Source organism: Ammospiza nelsoni, chromosome 11 (genome assembly GCF_027579445.1).
Source record: "Ammospiza nelsoni isolate bAmmNel1 chromosome 11, bAmmNel1.pri, whole genome shotgun sequence".
Classification (NCBI taxonomy): Eukaryota; Metazoa; Chordata; class Aves; order Passeriformes; family Passerellidae; genus Ammospiza; species Ammospiza nelsoni.
The window spans coordinates 9,154,829-9,167,470 of record NC_080643.1 but is presented as its reverse complement, the minus strand read 5'-3'; the positions used below and the strand labels follow the sequence as shown (position 1 = coordinate 9,167,470).

Here is a 12,642-nt window from a genome sequence, read left to right as displayed (position 1 = left end):
CAACCGGGTCTGCTGCCGTGCTGGGCCAGGGGGAGCGGGGAGAGCAAGGGGGGCGGGAGGACCGGTGGGGCGGGGGTGGCTAGGGAGCCGAAGGTACCGGGCGGCGTGTAGCCGGGCCGGGGGAATCGGGAGGACCTTGAAAATTGGGGTGACCTGGGGGAAGGAGGGGTCCGGAGGGACCGGGAGGACCGAAAGGGTGAGGGGGGCGCGGGGGGTCGGGCTGAGGCGGGGCCGGGCGGTGGCAGCGGGGTCTGTGATTCGAGGCGGCAGATTCGTCACCGTCATCGCGGCGCGACCCGGCCCGCTCCCGCCGTTCCCACGTGGCCTCCCCGCGCTATCGTCGCTGCCGCCGCCGCCTTCCCCGTCCTCTCCGTCCTCGGTGCCTCCGGTCCTGCCCGGTGCTGCTGCCCGGCGGTGCCGTGGCGAAAGTGCGGTTGCTAAGGGCGGCGCGGCGCTTTACCCAGGGCCGCCCCGCGCCAGGCGCCGCCGCAGCTCCATTGTTGGGGCCGGCCCGGGCCCGCCGCCGCCGCCGCCGCCGCCCATGGAGCCGCCCGCCCGCTGAGCGCGGCCCCGCGCCGGGGAGCGCCGCCGCAGGGAAGGAGCGGGCAGCGGGGAGCCAGGCCAGGGCGGCCGGGGCCCGGGGAGGGGGCGGCGGGGCGGGGGGCCCGGCCCGGCCTCGGCCCCCCGCGGCCCCGCCATGGGTGTAGATTTCGACGTGAAGACCTTCTGCCACAACCTGCGGGCCACCAAGCCGCCCTACGAGTGCCCGGTGGGCACCTGCCGCAAGATCTACAAGAGCTACAGCGGGATCGAGTACCACCTGTACCACTATGACCACGATAACCCGCCCCTGCCCCAGCACACCCCCCTGCGCAAGCACAAGAAGAAGGGGCGCCAGGCCCGCGCCGCCAACAAGCAGTCGCCCAGCCCCTCCGAGACCTCCCAGTCGCCCGGCCGAGAGGTGATGACCTACGCCCAGGCCCAGCGCATGGTGGAGGTGGACCTGCACGGCCGCGTCCACCGCATCAGCATCTTCGATAATCTCGACGTGGTGTCCGAGGACGAGGATGTTCCCGAGGAGGTGCCCGAGAATGGGAGCAATAAGGAGAACACGGAGACGCAGAGCGTCCCGCCCAAATCTGGGAAGCACAAGAACAAGGAGAAGCGCAAGGACTCCAACCACCATCACCACAACGCCTCGGCCAGCACTACCCCCAAGCTGCCCGAGGTGGTGTACCGAGAGCTGGAGCAGGACACCCCTGATGCCCCTCCTCGTCCCACCTCGTACTACAGGTATTGTCCGTGGCTGGGTGCAAGGAGACTCCTAGGTTCATGCCCAGGGTTTGGAGGTGGAATTGGCCCCACTCTCTTCAAGTGGCTTGCCTGTGACTCCTGGAAATGGCCTTTGTCTGCCTCTTCCAGGTCTCACAGAAGTGGCTGTTCCGTGGTTTCAGGCTCCTTGGGCTCTGCCTGGTGTCACATCACAGTTCGGAGAGGTCTGTGAATCTACAGAGCTCTCAGTTGCTGCTTAGCTGGTTGCCAGCAGCTTGATTGCTGTGCTCTTTCCTTGCTGGAACAGCACTTAAAATCAAAACAAAACCCAATGTGTCCTTTTGCCTCTCAGTCTCTCTTTGGAGGTATGCTGAGATATTTTCAGAGCCCTTCAGCACCAAGGTGTACCTGTAGGAGTTGTCTGTTTGTGGGCATACTTTTAAATTGTTTTCTTACAGTACTTTGTGAGAGATTTGGTGGATGCAGTGGCCCCAGTTAATACCTCAGGCAGGAGTTAACAGAGCCCCATAACGGGAATTACTGAAACATGGCACCTCCATGCATGGTTATCATGTCTTGGTTGTGAGGCTGTTGCCTCCAGAGCACTGGCACTTGCTGAGTGGCCCCTGCAGGCCCCCTCCTTGCACTGATGAGTCTCCAAGGCCTGACCTTGCTCCTTAGACCAGTTTTGTTTTGTCTCCAAGTTTCTGTTGTGCCGCTGTGCTAGTCAGGGTGCAGTAGCACCTTTTGCTTCTGCACATTCCTGCCTTGTCCCTGTTTCTTTATTTTGGCTTATGGCTCGGCTGGAGCATTTGAACATTCTCTCAATCACAGACAAATCCTGGAGTTGGGGCTCAGCAGCTCCAAACATGCCCTTACTTTCCAATGCTGTCCTTCCAGGTACATTGAGAAGTCGGCAGAGGAGCTGGACGAGGAGGTGGAGTATGACATGGATGAGGAGGATTACATCTGGCTGGACATCATGAACGAGAGGCGGAAGAACGAAGGCGTGAGTCCTATTCCCCAGGAGATCTTTGAGTACCTGATGGACCGCCTAGAGAAGGAGTCCTACTTCGAGAGCCACAACAAGGGGGACCCAAATGCCTTGGTGGATGAGGACGCCGTCTGCTGCATCTGCAACGACGGGGAGTGTCAGAACAGCAACGTCATCCTCTTCTGCGACATGTGCAACCTGGCTGTGCACCAGGAGTGCTATGGGGTGCCCTACATCCCCGAGGGACAGTGGCTCTGCAGACGGTGCCTGCAGTCACCCTCGCGCGCCGTGGACTGCGCCCTCTGCCCAAACAAGGGGGGGGCCTTCAAGCAGACGGACGATGGGCGCTGGGCACACGTGGTCTGTGCCCTCTGGATCCCCGAGGTGTGCTTTGCCAACACCGTCTTCCTGGAGCCCATCGACAGCATCGAGCACATCCCGCCCGCACGCTGGAAGCTGACCTGTTACATTTGCAAGCAGCGTGGCTCTGGGGCTTGCATCCAGTGTCACAAAGCCAATTGCTACACTGCCTTCCATGTCACCTGTGCCCAGCAGGCCGGGCTGTACATGAAGATGGAGCCCGTCAGGGAGACGGGTGCCAACGGTACCTCCTTCAGTGTGCGCAAAACCGCCTACTGCGACATCCACACGCCGCCAGGCTCCGTGCGCAGGCTGCCCGCCCTCTCCCACAGTGAGGGGGAGGAGGAGGATGAGGAGGAAGAGGAGGAGGGGAAGGGCTGGAGTTCTGAGAAAGTCAAAAAAGCAAAGGCCAAATCTAGGATCAAGATGAAGAAGGCACGGAAGATCCTGGCAGAAAAACGAGCTGCAGCACCTGTGGTTTCTGTGCCCTGCATCCCCCCTCACAGGTACGACCTGCTGCCCTCTCTGGACTGGGGAGAAATTTCTCCTTCATGTTTTTTGTCCTGCTTCCCATGTGGGCATTATCCTATTTCCCTCCCTAGCTTTTGTGCAGGTACTTCTCACTTTGTTGCCACAGAGGGCTGTGGTGGTTTCTTCTGGGAGTCCTGCAGAGAGACAGGGCCATGCATTGCCCTGCGAAGGTGTCTGGGCCCTCGGCATGGCAGGAAATAGCTGCTGTTAGTTTAACAGTAGAGAGTGAACTTGGCCGGATGTGTCAGGAAGCAGCTGGAGGTTCCCAGCACTCCTTTCCTGTTGCGCTGACCTCAGGCACTGGAGTAAACGAGGCGGGAAGGAGGAGGGACCTGCTCTCCTTTCTGCTGAGGTCTGTTTTCTCCTGAGGCTGTGTCAGGCAAAAGACAGAAGTGTGGGAGTGATTCAGGCCTGGGAAACGGGTTAATCCCGGGGTTATTTTGGCTCTGGAGCAGAGAGGTTTGGGGTCGGGATCCCTGTGCTCTGCTGAGCAGAACTCATCCATCCCAGCAGCCACGTACTCCTTGCTGGGCTTCCTCAGTGCTCTCTGCCAGGCACAGCAGCTGCTGCTCCCTTTCAGCACTGCCTGTTGGAGCAGGGCCGGGCAGCCACGGGTGCTGAAAGCTGTCTGTGAGGAGGGGTGGCTGGAGAGCACCAGGATCCTGCCTGCCAAGGAACACCACGGTCCTAAGGCTGACTCCCCAGTGTGAGGCCTCACGAGGGGTTATGTTTCTGTCACATTCCAAACCTGCGGTTTCATGGGAAGGTGCAAACACCCTCTAGTTACAGTTGCAACTGCTTTGTGCTTTGCTCTTGTTAGATTGTTGGGCTGGCGTGCAAATCCCAAAACAAGAGCATCTAAGAGCCTTGCAGAATTTGTCAGCGTTTATAACTCTGGATGTCCTCAGCAGCATGTAAAAGCACATAAGGGCATCCTAAGATGTTTTTAGACCTCATTGTCACTCTGCAGCAGGCAACACCCAGTTGAGCACAGGTTGGGCATGGAGCATTTGCTTTTGTAGTAGTGAGCCACCAATCCTGAGCTGGTGAGCTCTCCTTCCTGCGGCAGGAGCTGTGGGGGGCTGTGACCATGGGACACTGTCAAGACTCTTAGACCCTCAAGACTTCTCTCCTGTGCACTTGGATAGGAGCACATGGAAGCCATGGGTTATGCTCTCTGGGCAGCATTCTGGTCACTTGGGGAGACAGGTCTGCCACAAGGCTGCTGCCTTTTTACCATGGTCTGTTTGTGTCCCAGGCTTATGTTTTTGCTCATTCAGGGCTTGCTCCATAGCAGGAGCCTCTTTTTCTTATGTGTGTACATGTTGGCAGTTTGTAGGGTCTTGCTGCTATTGCGTTCACAGCGAAAATATACTGAGCTAGAATCCTATTGGGATTAATTATTCTTCAGGAGCTGTTGCCAGAATGCCACGTCTTCCTGTGGGAGCTGTGCTTGGCCAGTGATGGCATATGAGGCTGCTGTCCCCAGTCTCTTCAGCTGAGGCTGATGCAGGTTGGGTCATCCTTTGGGAAAAGCTGTCTCTGGGAGGTGGGCAGATGCTGAGGGTTCATCCCTTTGTCAGTCTACTAGCAGGGCATCTCTGTCCAACTCTGCTGAACAAGGCTGTCCCAGCCCCTCCGGACTATCTGCTGTGGTAGGAAGTAAGCAATCCCTTTTGTGGTGTTCTGGGCTGTTCAGGATAGTCTTGGATGGGACGTCTGTTGTACTCATGCATCGTGCTCCCTCCTTTGCTTTGCCAGGGTTTGAGTTTCTCTGGTAGCATTTGGCCAGACCCCCTTGTCACAGCAAGTGGCCTTCAGCAAGGTAAATAATGATTTTGGGGCAGTAGCACCATAACACTCATGGTCTCAGGGACCATGGGAGCTGTTAAAGATCCAGCACCCAGTGTGACTGTCTTGCACCCCAACCTGCCCCAGGCTTTGCCCAAAAGTTGACAGGAAGTAGAAATGAAAAGTGTGTTATGGAGAGGCAAGGCTGCACATTTCCTGGCATCCTCTGTTGTGCCTAGGCTGTGTGACTTGGTGTTAACAGAAAGTCCTGCCATATAAAAGGATGTTCTCTGCCTGAGGAGCTTCTCAGCTCCGCTGGGATGGCCTTGCTGATACTTGTCCCTAGCTGGGGCTTCTCCTGCAGCAACCAGGCTTGATTTGTTGATGGACTCTGTGGTTCTTCTCCTTTCCTCAGGCTCAGTAAGATTACAAACCGTTTAACCATCCAGAGGAAGAGCCAGTTCATGCAGAGGCTGCACAGTTACTGGACTCTGAAGAGACAGTCCCGCAATGGTGTCCCCCTGCTCCGCCGCCTGCAGACACACCTGCAGTCACAGAGAAACTGCGACCAGGTAAGGGCTGCTTGGTGGGGCTGCAGGGAACCTGGCTGTGTTCATGCTTCCTGCGCCTTTGGAGCTGTGGGCTTGGAGCCTTTGCTGCATGCAATGCCTGCAGGTGCAGAATGGGGGTCAGGGGTATGAGCTTTCAGACGAGGGAAGGGCAACCCCAGCTGCTTTTGCTGCTTCACCTTCTCCTCCGCTCTCAGTGTTCAGAGAATTGCCAGGCAGCGACGCCACTGGCAGCCTGCCACACAAAGGGAATCCTGCCCTCTCAAGCTGCCACGCTGAAGGTATTTCCTTTCTTGTGCCTGCATTTAGCCAGTAGTGATGGCAAACCTGTCAAAAATGGCTCTAATATCAGGCCACTGTGCCAGGCAGTGTTGAGAGAGATGGCCAGGGATCTCTAGAAACAGTCTGGACTGAACCAAGGCCTCTCTTCTAGCTTCTGATACTGCTCCAAGAGTGCTCCTTCTGGGTGCTGCTTCCAGCCCACAATCAGCATTTCACAGATGTGAAATCTGGTGCCAGAGAGGAAGATTTTTTCTTCTGGCTCCCCATCTCAGCTGTAAATCTTTCTGAGCCCTCTGGTGACTGTGACTGGGCAGGGTTTTCTCCTATCTTTGTCTGCTCTTATTATTTTTGCTGGAGAAGAGTTGAGGCTGCTTCTGCTCAGTTTTGGCTATGGCAGGATAAAAGCTGTAATTTTTTTGGTGCTCCAAAAATGAAAGCAAGTAGAGCTGTTGTTCCCTTTTTGAGCTGTTGCACTTTGTCAGAGCTGTGAGCAGTAGCACAGACCTCTTGGGCAGCTGCAGGCAGTCAGTCGGTCATGTTAGGAAGAGTGTTTCTAGAGTCTGAGGATGTTCACCTCCTGACATCCTAAGGCTTGATGACCAAAGGGCAAGTATTTAGCTCTTGCCAGAGGTGAGACTGAATCACCTGCCTAGGTTACAAAAAAGGAGCTGTGACCTTTGCTGCACCAGCAGGTGGTTCCCTTTGTCAGAGAAGAGCCCCAGCACACAGTCAGGAAGGTGGAGATGGGAGCACATCTTCTATCACTCATGGTCTCTGATGTTCCCACAGAGAGACACTGAGGATAAGAACTGGGCCCTGAAGGAACAGCTGAAGTCATGGCAGCGCCTGCGCCATGACCTCGAGCGTGCGCGCTTGCTGGTGGAGCTGATACGCAAGCGGGAGAAGCTCAAGAGAGAGACGGTAACGACTGCCCCTCCTTGGGGAGCGGCTGGGGTGGGCATCAGCAGGGGCTCCTTAGGGTGCTCAGGTGTGCCGGGGTCCCCTCGGCTGTGCTGCGCTCTGCTCCGATGGCTCCGAGCAAAGGTGGCTGCTCTGCAAGGCACAGGTGGGATGCACAGGTGCTGGAGCCGGTGTTTCACCTCTGCTCCCACAAACGGGGCTGAGGGGCGCTCCCTACCCCTCAGCAAGGAGAGGAGAGGGGTTGCTGTCCTGCAGGGCTGCACTGCTGCTCCCTGGGGACAGTCCCCACTGCCTGGCTAGGGCCAGGGGCTCAGCCCCGCTCTGTTCTTTGTTTCAGATCAAAGTGCAGCAGGTGGCACTGGAAATGCAGCTGACCCCCTTCCTCATCCTCCTCCGCAAGACGCTTGAGCAGCTGCAGGAGAAAGACACGGGCAACATCTTCAGTGAGCCGGTCCCTCTGTCTGAGGTAACAGAAAACTACGAAGTAAGAACCCCCTCCCCAGATTTCTACTTCACTCAAACTTGCCCCTTGCTCATGCCAAGGGCTGCCCAGGTTGCGTTCTGGTCCAGAAGAACCCTGAGCAGCCTGGTGCTGGCTCATGGCAGCATCACTCGCTCACCAGAGGGAGTGTGCAGCAGTGCCCCTCCTGGGTGAGCCAAATGCAGAACAGCTGAGTTAGTGACAGCTGGGGCACAGCACTTGACTCTTCCTCTGTGTGTGTTACTGGTGACACCCCAGGGTCTGTGAGCAGTTGGGGATTCCCACTGGGGAAGGCAAAGTGCCAGCCCTTAGTGTGTGCTCTTACCTGTCCTCTTGTGAAAGCCTCTGCTAGATGACTGAGCACAGCACAGAGATGGGTTTGACCCTTAGACTGTCACTGCTGCAGGCAGGAGAGAGAATTCCTGAGACTGTCACTGCCTAGGAGCATGGCAAAAGTCCACATGGTCTCTGCAAGGTTCTGGCAGCAGGTCAGCATGGAGGTTTCTTAGCAAATGGGGAAGAAGGCTGCACCATCTCACTTGCCACCTGGATGGCTCTGTTTTACCTTTCTGCACTCACCTTCACCCCTGGGGCTGCACTTGCAGCACCTTCTCCAGGGAATAACATGTAGCATACTGGATCCCAGCTGCCTGCAGGCAGGAGTTGAGGACAGGATGCTGGCATGTGTGCTGGAGCTGTAAAAATGCTTCGGAGTGCATATCCGCTCTAACAGGTTGAGCACAGCACATGGGCTTCCTAGTCCAGAGGCGTTGCTGTTCCTCAAGCTGCAAAAACAGACGGCATTCCCCGATGTGCATTTGGGCAGAGCACAGGGAGTGATACCTGATTCCTCTAACAACTGTTTTCTTGGAGCAGGTACTGCTAACTGTGGCTCCTGGGCTCTTAACTCTGGCTCTTTCCTCATGCAGGTCCCAGACTACCTGGATCACATCAAGAAGCCAATGGATTTTCAGACAATGAAGCAAAATCTAGAAGCCTATCGCTATCTGAATTTCGATGACTTTGAGGAGGATTTCAACCTGATCATTAACAACTGTTTGAAATACAATGCCAAAGACACAATCTTCTACAGGGCAGCCATCCGCCTGCGGGAGCAGGGAGGTGCTGTGCTGCGGCAGGCTCGCCGGCAGGCAGAGAAGATGGGCATTGACTTCGAGACAGGCATGCACTTCCCCCACTGTGTCACAGTGGAAGAGGCTCAGATCCAAGACATTGAGGACGGTGGGTATTCGGTCCCTGCCCTGGGGTACGAGGGCTACTAAAAGGTAAAGCCTGGGCAGAGTCAAGGCACCCAAGAGTCTGAGCTGCCTCTTCTGGGAGGTTGTCACATGTTGGGCTGTGTGTCCCCACTCCCTGGAGACCTGGGGTGGTTTTGCTAGCCAGGTACTTATCAGCCCCATTGGGTTGGTTCTAGGCAGTGGTTTGTCTGTGCATCCTTTCTTTCCTGTTGCATCCTTGTTCCAGACAATGTGAACCCCAGTATTCTCCACACTGCTGATCAGCCAGCTTTCCCCAATTGGCTGAGTTCCCACAGGGCTCCTTCTCTTGGTCTTTTAGGTTAACTTCCCTAAAGGGTCCACAGGTGTTTGGTGCCATGCCAGCTCCTTCCTCCTTCTCCCCTGCAGAGAACCTGGATTGCCTCATGCCCTTTCAGGTAGAGGAGCTCCACTGGAGTTCCCGATTTCGTTAATCCATCTGCTCCTCTTTGTTTCCCCAGAAGATGTGCGGCTGCTGCTCTCAGAGAACCAGAAGCACCTGCCGTTGGAGGAGCAGCTGAAGATCCTGCTGGAGCGGCTGGACGAGGTCAACGCCGGCAAGCAGAGCATTGGACGGTCCCGCCGGGCCAAGATGATCAAGAAGGAGATCACAGTGCTGCGGCGGAAGCTTGCTCACCCGCGGGACCTGGGCCGGGAGGGGCTGGAGCGGCACAGCTCCTCTGCCAGGGGAGTCCTGCAGTCCCACAACCCCTGCGAGAAGGACCTGCAGACAGACAGTGCTGCAGAGGAGAGCAGCAGCCAGGAGACTGGCAAAGGTAATACTCCCTCCAGAACTGCCAGTCTGAGGAGCCATGGAGAGCTGCCTCTGGACAGGCCTGTCTGTGGAGAGGCTGCCCTGGCAGGTGCCTCCTTAGGCAGGAGGACTGTGTGGGCAGCTCCCCACACACACCTCGCTCTTCACTCCTCCATGGGAATGAGGCAGGTGGCCTCTTGTGGGACAGTCCCTTATCCCACATCCCCCTGTGGGGACTCTTCCTTGCCTGTAGTGCCTCCCATAGGGGCGAGTGCTGAGTGTGATGTCTGTGTCTCCCTGGGCTCCCTCCCAACATGCTCACTGGATAGTTTGTGGTGAGCTGTGCCAGCCAAACAGGGGGGATTGGATGAAGGAGGCCATGTTCTGTGTCTGGAACAGCCACAGCCTGATATGTTTGCCCCTGGGGAGGGTTGGCAGGTTGTTGGTATTCACAGCTGCGGTCAGCAGTGACCTGGTGAATTCATCTCTTTGTCAGCCAAAGAACTGGATGCTGTTCCAGAGATCACAGTTCCAGCTGTGTGGTGTGGGGCATGAGGTGGATTGTTTCCTTCTGATAGGACCTACCAGCTTGGCCACATTGCCTGGTTTCTAGGGGCATTATGGAGCAGGCTGCCTTTAGTGTCCCTTCCTGCCAGAGGGCATGGGAGGGAGTTGCAGCAGCAGTGACTGCTGAACTCCAAATGCTCTCCCAGGGCTGAGAGTCAAACAGGCCAGCTGCCAGCTCCCTGGATGGAGATGGTGAGCTGGGCTCTGTGGGTAGCACAGCCAAAGTACCAGGCAGAGCTACCATGTGTCACTGGGCATTTGCCACCTCTGCATCCCAGTCCTGTCATCTAATCATGGAAAAAGCAGGGTCTTCCTATAGTGAGGGAGGATCTTCTGAGATAATGTTCCCCAGAAACAAAGCTGTTTTGTGATACCACTGCCATGCAGTCCCTGCCATCAGGGCTGCAGCTGACACCTTCTTCTTCTTCAGGTCTGGGTCCCAATTCTTCTTCTACCCCAGCGCATGAAGTTGGCAGGAGGACCTCTGTGCTCTTCTCCAAGAAGAACCCTAAAACTGCAGGCCCTCCAAAACGTCCAGGACGCCCCCCAAAGAATCGAGACAGCCAGATCCCTCCTGGGCATGGGAGCAGCCCCATTGGGCCCCCCCAGCTCCCAATAATGGGGTCCTCCCAGCGGCAGAGGAAGCGAGGGCGGAGCCCGCGGCCCAGCTCCAGCTCTGACAGTGACAGTGACAAATCCACGGAGGATGCTACCATGGGTGAGTGCAGCTGGGCACCTGTGCTCCCACTGGCAGCACGTGGCAGGCTCTGGTGCAGTGGTAATGCTCTTTGTTGGGGTGTTTTTCAGACCTGCCAGCCAACGGTTTCAGCAGCGGGAACCAGCCCGTGAAGAAGAGCTTCCTGGTGTACCGCAATGACTGCAATCTTCCCCGGAGCAGCTCCGACTCAGAGTCCAGCAGCAGCAGCAGCAGCAGTGCTGCCTCAGACCGCACCAGGTACTGCCTCTGACAGCAGTGCTGCCCAGGGTGGCAGTGGGCAGCTTTCAGCCTTGAGTTTCTGGATGAGCACCCCGTTTGGTGGTCCCCATCTTGTTCATCCTGCAGCTCAGCTGCTAATCCCTAGAAGTCTTTGGGGTGTGTGCCTTTTTAAATGTGAAACCTAAAGGTGAAAGTGTGCAGCAAAGGGCTAGCAGGAAGCATGAACTAGGGAATTCCTGTTGGCACAGTGGCTGTTCTGTCATTGGCCCTTCCAGCAGCCTCCTGCGTGTGTCTCTAATTCGGAAGAGGGCACATCTTCTGGTCCTCCCAGGTGGAACTGGGTGAGGGTCTGGCTTGCACCCTGGCAGAAGCACCATCCCACCTTTCTGCCTGCTAGGCCTGCCAAGTCCTTCCCGGTACCAAGGCTGGCATTTGGAGGCCACAAGCCCTGGTGTCCTACCAGCCTGGCCCTCTGGAAAACAGTTTCTGGAAGCTTAATGTGACTCCTACTGATAGCTCTGCTCCCTGTCTCTGCAGCACAACACCCTCCAAGCAGGGCAGAGGGAAACCCTCCTTCTCCCGAGTGAACTTTCCAGAGGACAGCAGTGAGGACACATCAGGGACAGAGAACGAGTCCTACTCCGTGGGCACGGGACGAGGTGTGGGGCATGGCAGTAAGTAGTGTGGCTGTAGTAAGTAGTGTGGCTGCACAGCTGTGTGCCTGATGGCTGGCACCATCACCCAGGGGGACACAGCTGACTGCCCTCTCCTCCTGTACAGTGGTGCGTAAGGGCATGGGACGAGGCGCAGGGTGGCTGTCTGAGGATGAGGATTCTTCCCTGGATGCCCTGGACCTGGTGTGGGCTAAGTGCAGGGGCTACCCCTCCTACCCGGCGTTGGTGAGTACTGCCTGTTAGCGGGGCCTCTGAAACCCATGTCCCCTCCCTGCAGACTGGCTCCTGGGGTCCCTGTTCTCCTCTCAGCCCTCCCCTGCTCGTTTTGCAGATCATTGACCCCAAGATGCCGCGGGAAGGCATGTTCCACCACGGGGTCCCCATCCCCGTGCCCCCCTTGGAGGTGCTGAAGCTGGGGGAGCAGATGACTCAGGAAGCACGCGAGCACCTCTACCTTGTCCTCTTCTTTGACAACAAGCGCACTTGGTAAGGCCAGGGGGCCGAGGGCTTTGGGGGGGGTCCCCAGAGACGATTGTAACCCTCAAACGAGGTGGCCCCCCGCTCTCCACAGGCAGTGGTTGCCCCGGACAAAGCTGGTGCCTCTGGGGGTGAACCAGGACCTGGACAAAGAGAAGATGCTGGAGGGCCGCAAGTCCAACATCCGCAAGTCGGTGCAGATCGCCTACCACCGCGCCATGCAGCACCGCAACAAGGTGCAGGGCGAGCAGAGCAGCGACTCCAGCGAGAGCGACTGAGCTGGTTCCGCCGGCCGCTCCCCCGCCGAATCTCAGGGCAAACGGGGCTCGGTGACCCCCACCCCGTGCAGCTGGCCTGCACCCACGGGGGGCCGGGGGACCGGGAGGGGTGGGGCCGGTCCCCCGTGCCTCCCCCACTCTCCCATTCCCGGTGCCCGCTCCCCCCAGCCCGCCGCTCCCCGGGATGCTGTTCTGGCCGCCGCCGTGCCCCAGGGCGGCCCCCCGCGCCCCGCACCCCCGTGCTGCCCCCACCCCTGGGCCCAGCCCCTGGCCGGCCCCGCGCTCTGACGTTGTTTGTATTTATTTTGAAGGAAGAAAAAAGATCTATTGATTCTTAGAAAATAAACCTCCACTGCGGAGCCGCGGCCGCTGCGGGCGGGGAGGGAGTGGGAGCGAGGCGGGGCGGGCATGTGCGGCGGCACCGGCCCCGCTTCCGGCCGCGAGCGGAAGCTGGCGCGGGAGCGGCGGGCGCTCCGC

General features: G+C 57.8%; 1 protein-coding gene across 3 annotated transcripts; it reads left to right on the top strand.

The window, feature by feature from the left end:
* Positions 1 to 697: 697 nt before the first annotated feature.
* BRPF1 (bromodomain and PHD finger containing 1) lies at positions 698 to 12,468 on the top strand. 3 transcript variants are annotated; one of them, XM_059479859.1, is made up of 14 exons: positions 698 to 1,293; positions 2,173 to 3,132; positions 5,364 to 5,520; positions 6,589 to 6,720; positions 7,058 to 7,186; positions 8,131 to 8,443; positions 8,940 to 9,254; positions 10,230 to 10,517; positions 10,607 to 10,754; positions 11,012 to 11,077; positions 11,274 to 11,410; positions 11,517 to 11,635; positions 11,742 to 11,896; positions 11,982 to 12,468. In XM_059479859.1, the coding sequence occupies exons 1-14, from the start codon at positions 698 to 700 to the stop codon at positions 12,163 to 12,165; spliced, it is 3,699 nt and encodes a 1,232-aa protein (XP_059335842.1). In that variant the 3' UTR covers positions 12,166 to 12,468. The 3 variants fall into 3 exon arrangements, with proteins under 3 accessions (XP_059335842.1, XP_059335845.1, XP_059335844.1); XM_059479862.1 differs by lacking the exon at positions 11,012 to 11,077 and having other exon boundaries at positions 8,943 to 9,254; XM_059479861.1 differs by lacking the exon at positions 11,012 to 11,077.
* The last annotated feature ends 174 nt before the right edge of the window (positions 12,469 to 12,642 follow it).